General features: G+C 48.9%; 1 protein-coding gene across 1 annotated transcript in view; it reads right to left on the reverse strand.

Moving 5' to 3' along the window:
* pappab (pregnancy-associated plasma protein A, pappalysin 1b) overlaps nt 1–6,375 on the reverse strand; it is a 140,347-nt gene extending 133,972 nt beyond the window's left edge. Inside the window, exon 1 of the mRNA XM_042099741.1 lies at nt 5,992–6,375. Within this exon, the coding sequence (XP_041955675.1) occupies nt 5,992–6,375 (384 nt within the window). The remainder of the gene's footprint in view (nt 1–5,991) is intronic.
* Between the last annotated feature and the right edge of the window lie 1,605 nt (nt 6,376–7,980).

A 7,980-nucleotide genomic window follows, 5' to 3' on the forward strand; every position in this document is an offset into this window, starting at 1 on the left:
TAGAGCCTTGGATTTGATGCAGGTCGCCATAGGTAGCCAGTGTAGCTGGATGAGCAGCGGGGTAACATGTGCCCTTTTGGGTTGGTTGTAGACCAGGCGCGCCGCCACGATCTGGATCATCTGAAGGGGTTTCACTGCGCAGGCTAGGAGACCTGTCAGGAGGGCGTTGCAGTAGTCGAGTCGTGAGATGACTATTGCCTGAACCAGAAGGTTCAGCGTACTGCATTACTGTAACAGGCCAGCGTACTGCATTAACAGGCCAGCGTACTGCATTAACAGGCCAGCGTACTGCATTAACACTGCATTAACAGGCCAGCGTACTGCATTACTGTATTAACAGGCCAGCGTACTGCATTAACAGGCCAGCGTACTGCATTACTGCATTAACAGGCCAGCGTACTGCATTACTGCATTAACAGGCCAGCGTACTGCATTAACAGGCCAGCGTACTGCATTACTGTATTAACAGGCCTGCGTACTGTATTTAATGCTGCTGCTGGACACTCCACTGCTCAGCTCACTGAGGTCCTTCAGCGCCATGGACCATGGCAGGGAACCGCAGGGTAAGAGAACAAGAGAAGGGCAGGGAACCGCAGGGTAAGAGAACAAGAGAATGCCACACTTAGTTCTAAAGTCATTATTTTATTGGAACGTCACATTGATGAAGAGGGCTATATTGATGAAGAGGGCTATATTGATGAAGAAGGCTATATTGATGAAGAGGGCTATATTAAGATGCATCTGCATGAGGCATTCCAATAACGGAATCACTTTATGCTAAGTGCAGCCTCTTCTTGTTTTCTGGTACCAGGCCATGAGTAGTATTGAGGGTGGGGTGAGGCCTGTTCCCATGAGTAGTATTGAGGGTGGAGTAGTATTGAGGGTGGGGTTAGTATTGAGGGTGGAGTAGTATTAAGGGTGGGGTAGTATTGAGGGTGGGGGTAGTATTGAGGGTGGGGTGAGGGTAGTATTGAGGGTGGGGTAGTATTGAGGGTGGGGTAGGATTGAGGGCGGGGTGAGGATAGTATTGAGGGTGGGGTGAGGTTAGTATTGAGGGTGGAGTAGTATTGAGGATGGAGAAGTATTAAGGGTGGAGTAGTATTGAGGGTGGGGTAGTATTGAGGGTGGAGTAGTATTGAGGGTGGGGTGAGGTTAGTATTGAGGGTGGAGTAGTATTGAGGATGGAGAAGTATTAAGGGTGGAGTAGTATTGAGGGTGGGGTAGTATTGAGGGTGGGGTGAGGTTAGTATTGAGGGTGGAGTAGTATTGAGGGTGGAGTAGTATTGAGGGTGGGGTAGTATTGAGGGTGGGGGTAGGTTAGTATTGAGGGTGGAGTAGTATTGAGGGTGGAGTGGTATTGTGGGTGGAGTAGTATTAAGGGTGGAGTAGTATTGTGGGTGGAGTAGTATTAAGGGTGATGTAGTATTGAGGGGTAAGGATAGTATTGAGGTGTGAGTAGTATTTAGGGGTGAGTAGTATTGAGGGTGGAGTAGTATTGAGGGTGGAGTAGTATTGAGGGTGGGGTAGTATTGAGGGTGGGGTGAGGTTAGTATTGAGGGTGGAGTAGTATTGAGGGGTGAGTAGTATTGAGGGTGGGGTGAGGTTAGTATTGAGGGTGGGGTAGTATTGAGGGTGGAGTAGTATTGAGGGTGAGGTTAGTATTGAGGGTGGGGTAGTATTGAGGGTGGGGTGAGGTTAGTATTGAGGGTGGAGTAGTGTTGAGGGTGGAGTAGTATTGAGGGTGGAGTAGTGTTGAGGGTGGAGTAGTATTGAGATGTGAGTAGTATTGAGGGTGGGGTGAGGTTAGTATTGAGGGTGGGGTAGTATTGAGGGTGGGGTGAGGTTAGTATTGAGGGTGGAGTAGTGTTGAGGGTGGAGTAGTATTGAGGGTGGAGTAGTGTTGAGGGTGGAGTAGTATTGAGGGGTGAGTAGTATTGAGGGTGGGGTGAGGTTAGTATTGAGGGTGGGGTAGTATTGAGGGTGGGGTGAGGTTAGTATTGAGGGTGGAGTAGTGTTGAGGGTGGAGTAGTATTGAGGGTGGGGTAGTATTGAGGGTGGAGCGCTGTTGAGGGTGGAGTAGTATTGAGGGTGGGGTAGTATTGAGGGTGGGGTAGTGTTGAGGGGTGAGTAGTGTTGAGAGGTGAGTAGTATTGAGGGTGGAGTAGTATTGAGGGTGGAGTAGTGTTGAGGGGTGGAGTAGTGTTGAGGGTGGAGTAGTGTTGAGGGTGGGGTAGTGTTGAGGGTGGGGTAGTATTGAGGGTGGGGTAGTGTTGAGGGTGGGGTAGTGTTGAGGGTGGGGTAGTGTTGAGGGTGGGGTAGTGTTGAGGGTGGGTTAGTATTGAGGGTGGGGTAGTATTGAGGGTGGGTTAGTATTGAGGGTGGGGTAGTATTGAGGGTGGAGTAGTGTTGAGGGTGGGGTAGTGTTGAGGGTGGGGTAGTGTTGAGGGTGGAGTAGTGTTGAGGGTGGAGTAGTGTTGAGGGTGGGGTAGTGTTGAGGGTGGAGTAGTGTTGAGGGTGGAGTAGTGTTGAGGGTGGGGTAGTGTTGAGGGTGGAGTAGTGTTGAGGGGTGAGTAGTGTTGAGGGTGGGGTAGTGTTGAGGGTGGGGTAGTGTTGAGGGGTGAGTAGTGTTGAGGGTGGGGTAGTGTTGAGGGTGGGGTAGTATTGAGGGTGGGGTAGTATTGAGGGTGGAGTAGTATTGAGGGTGGAGTAGTGTTGAGGGTGGGGTAGTGTTGAGGGTGGGGTAGTGTTGAGGGTGGGGTAGTGTTGAGGGGTCAGTAGTGTTGAGGGTGGGGTAGTGTTGAGGGTGGGGTAGTATTGAGGGTGGGGTAGTGTTGAGGGTGGAGTAGTATTGAGGGTGGAGTAGTGTTGAGGGGTGAGTAGTGTTGAGGGTGGGGTAGTGTTGAGGGTGGAGTAGTCTAGAGGGTGGAGTAGTGTTGAGGGGTGAGTAGTGTTGAGGGTGGGGTAGTATTGAGGGTGGGGTAGTGTTGAGGGTGGGGTAGTGTTGAGGGGTGGTGTCTGTTCTCATCTTGTGTGTTTCCAGGGGAGCAAAGAGGAGCAAAACAAGGGCCACTGACGCCATGCTGACGCCATGCGCACACACACACACACACACACACACACACACACACACACACACACATGCTGACGCCATGCGCACACACACACACATGCTGACGCCATGCGCACACACACACAGACACACACACACACACACACACACACATGCTGACGCCATGCGCACACACACACACACACACACACACCTCCCTGGACCCTACACACTGACACACACACATGCTGACGCCATGCTGACGCCATGCGCACACACACACACCTCCCTGGACCCTACACACTGACACACACACATGCTGACGCCATGCGCACACACACACACACACACACACACACACACACACACACACACCTCCCTGGACCCTACACACTGACGCCATGCTGACGCCATGCGCACACACACACACACACACACACACACACCTCCCTGGACCCTACACACTGACGCCATGCTGACGCCATGCGCACACACACACACACACACACACACACACACACACACACCTCCCTGGACCCTACACACTGACGCCATGCTGACGCCATGCGCACACACACACACACACACACACACACACCTCCCTGGACCCTACACACTGACGCCATGCTGACGCCATGCGCACACACACACACACACACACACACACCTCCCTGGACCCTACACACTGACGCCATGCTGACGCCATGCGCACACACACACACACACACACACACACACACCTCCCTGGACCCTACACACTGACGCCATGCTGACGCCATGCGCACACACACACACACACACACACACACACACACCTCCCTGGACCCTACACACTGACGCCATGCTGACGCCATGCTGACGCCATGCGCACACACACACACACACACACACACACACACCTCCCTGGACCCTACACACTGACACACACACATTTCTCTGCACACTGTAGCCTATCTCCTGAACAACTGCCATGAGATCATCAGCGTTTTCATATACCATCCTCCGAGCTACAGGCCTATATGACCTCCGAGCTACAGGCCTATATGACCTCTTTGTACCAAATATTGTTTTACACGTTTGGATATACTTTCCATCCAAATAATCTCAATGAAAGGCTTGTGAGATGAATGCGATGCTTTTTGTTTGAAAACAGAGTACTGATGATGCCTGACAGAGTGAGTCATGCACAGACATACAGCAAGCGCCATGTTTACTGACGCATCTAACCTAACAGCAGTTTAACGCAAAGACAAATGGATTAAACGTGGAATAGTTTAGTCAACAATGGATTGACTTCATTTTAAATCGTGTTTCTTCGATTTCTCTCTGCTTTGACAGGTTAGAACACATGTTTTGACTATTTATTTATCATATATTCTGCATATAAACTATAGACAGGCCTTTTTAATGTAAATTCAGGTTCATGTTGGTGATTGCCAACAGCACAACTTTGAAAATACCACCGGAAAACACTTTCTCCTACTGCACATGTTAGGCTTCCTTTGACGGGTAAGGACGTCACCGATAAAACATCAGCGTTCCTCCCTAGAACTGTAGGCCTGTGTAATCTGACCTTGACGTGAAGTCATCCTCCTTTCTTGTCCTGCACGGCGCACGAGCCGAGAGGTGACACAAGGATCCGGAGGAAAGCTGCGCACGAGCGCACGAAATGAGGATTACGCTCTCTGTTGGCAGACGGGGGCATGGAAGGAAAGAGTCAAATACATTTCACTCCGAGAGATTAAAAAAAACCCAGCAAAACAACCCGCCCACTTACTCCATTCTCCTTTACAGTTTATGGCTTCGTTCTCATTCACAAGTTCTCTAGACGACCCGCTCTCACATGCTATGTAGGTCTGTATGGTGACCGCAGTTTTTTCCCCTTTGGCTACATTCACGAGATTTACTATTGATGCGCAATTTGGGTTCATAGCAATTCGTCGGACGCCCAATATGCTTCATCTTGGACATCCCTGAAATATATCGATTCTGTTTTTAGTTGGGGATCGGTGCTGTAACTAACCAACAGATTAGACACCAATGAGATGGCGTTTTGTTGCTGAAAAAAAAATGAACACAATCTACTACATTTGTTAGTTTAAAGTTTACGATCAGTGCAACGCTTATGGTCTGCTAATGTGGGCAACATATTTGACATCAGGTACGTTCAGTGGTCTAACTCTAACCGGTCCCATGGCTCTCCGGCAGCGCTGACTCTGAGTAACTAACTGACGTCATACTAAGAGAGCTAAGGAGTCGGGGGAGTGGAGATATTATTGTGAGAACGCCGAAGCAGCCCCCAACATTTCAGCGGGGTTATTCATCGTAACGTCAGATAATAAACAAGAACATGCAGAACTATGAGAAATCATACCTGTGCATGCACAGCATATTGGCATGTTTGTTATATTTGTATCTCATACAAAAATACTGATAGGCTTATTACCTTTTGTCACACAGCTATGCGGACATTGCCTACCATAGACTCCGTCTGAACATCACTGTGTGCACGGCAAGGAGAATGCGGGCATCAACTTTCTTTATAGGGGTGTTCAATGTTAAATAACGACAAAATCCCAGACCGTTACGTATCGATGGAGCCTGCAGTTGCGCGAGTTTCAGTTTTGTAGCCTGCTCCAGCCACCATTCGCTCCGATAATAAAGTTGGCATCTCTTGGTGTCTGGACGAATTGAGCTCGAAAAGAATATGCCTTTTACGACGCATCTGCTTAATTCCCTAACCTCGAATGGTCTTTCTCTAAATTAATTGATCGCCTCAAACGCTACTTGTTCAAAGATACAGTTTTGAAATACAAGGCGTTATTGTGCAATAAACAAAAAAATATCAAGTTATCAAGTGTTACTGTAAACTTTGCGAACTTAATTGTCCATTTGCACAAACATTTCACTCAGCAATCAAATTAAATCTGACCTGCGATTACAGCTGGCGACCGTTGCCCACCCTCGGGTTTGATCCACATTTCCAGAGTGAAATTCCCCCTCGGCACCTCCACGCTGGGCTTCAGACGCAGCTGATCACTTCTGCCGGCAAAGTAAACAGCCTTCAGCCGCCCCGGTGGGCTCTTCTCCGCATGAGAGGACCGGGGATACCGGCGAGGAGAGCGCCGATTCATCCCGGGCAAGGAGCGTTTGCCCCGCGGCAAGCGAGTGGCACAGGCTCCAGAGGAGGTAGCAGTAGCTTCCCTAATGCGCACCAAGTCTCTGCTGGCTCTCCCATCTCGCCTTTTGGTCCCGCACGCATATCCCAAGCACATGATGCAAATGAGAAGGCATGCGAGCCAGGAGCAAAATGGCAAAAGTTTCATTTTCAAGTGAACAGAGGGAAAAAATGTAAACTGCAAGGCTGCAAAGGAGGATTCAATTAGCTACAAAAGCAAAAAGCAAAAGTCACGCGCAGTGTCTTCCACAGTATCCAGGTTTGTACAAAAGCTCGTGAAGACGCGGATTCTACACCAAGCAAGAAGCGATGCGGCGTTATTTTTTCCTTTATAATGTTAAGCCACGACCCCCTTCCTTGCCCCTTTCAAAGACACTTCAGCTCCGATTGAGGGGGGAACGGAATATGTTAATTCATCCAAGTGCTCCACCTTCTCAATTGAATGGATTCCATTAAAGTAGAGGGATGACTAAGTAAGCAATCAATCAATGTGGAGAGGTCAAAATCATTTGCCAGCCTGCTCTTCCTTAACCCGCTGTAAATATACTTAACAACATACGCGTATGTCTTATATGGCACACTTTTGGCTGACATACCAAACGCCCCCTGAGAATAGAATGCAAAGCAAGATATGTGGCCTGGCGCCTTAAGGAAGACACATTTTTATTTCAAAAAAAGCAATGCGATTCGCCATATTGTTTTACAATTATTTTCACAACTCAATTACAAAACAACTAATTCTCAAAAATAAAAGACAAGAAAATATCCTTATGCCAAATTAAGGTTAAGACCGTTTCGAGAATCTTTTATCTTTATTTTGTCACTGAGCATTGAGCACTGAGCCGTTTATTGGAGAACATCCCCTCAGTAATAGCGTGGAGTGTTGTCCCAGTTTGTCCTGGCTCGAGGCTGATAACGGGAGGGCACAGGTAAACCGTTACCGCTGTTTTTGCTGTTACTGTATTTGTGCAGAGCTATGATGGGTTCCACGCAGCTGCTCCGGGGTCCCTCTAGTGGTTACACGCGGAATAACTTTTCTGACACTAGAGGCGTGATGCACGGAGGTGAGTCACCGAGTTCACAGACTCTTGTCCTGTAGCCTGAGGTCCAATATGTCACGTAGGAAAAACTGAACCAGTGTGTGAGGTCCAGAATGAGTGGCACAGGTAACTCAAAGTGTGTGTCCAGACAGGGACAAATGTCTCTGTGATGTTCTGCTAGTTGCAGTCTGGTCAGTAACATCCTGAACAGAAGCACCAGTGGCATGTATGCCTCTGTTTAAAGGAGTGCAGCTGTTTAGAGGTTTGGTGACGTAGAAAGCCAGTCATCATCAGCTTCCACACACACACATTGAGACTGATGCCCTTTACAGCACTTCCCCATGGGCATAGATCTTCAGTGAGAGTCCAGTGGTCCAGTCCTGATGCATGGAGACTGATGCTCTTTACAGCACTTCCCCATGTAGTGAGAGTCCAGTGGTCCGGTTCTGATGCATGGAGACTGATGCTCTGATAGATCTTCAGTGAGAGTCCAGTGGTCCGGTCCTGATGCATGGAGACTGATGCTCTGATAGATCTTCAGTGAGAGTCCAGTGGTCCGGTTCTGATGCATGGAGACTGATGCTCTGATAGATCTTCAGTGAGAGTCCAGTGGTCCGGTTCTGATGCATGGAGACTGATGCTCTGATAGATCTTCAGTGAGAGTCCAGTGGTCCGGTTCTGATGCATGGAGACTGATGCTCTGATAGATCTTC

The sequence above is a fragment of the Alosa sapidissima genome, chromosome 8 (genome assembly GCF_018492685.1).
Source record: "Alosa sapidissima isolate fAloSap1 chromosome 8, fAloSap1.pri, whole genome shotgun sequence".
NCBI lineage: Eukaryota > Metazoa > Chordata > Actinopteri > Clupeiformes > Clupeidae > Alosa > Alosa sapidissima.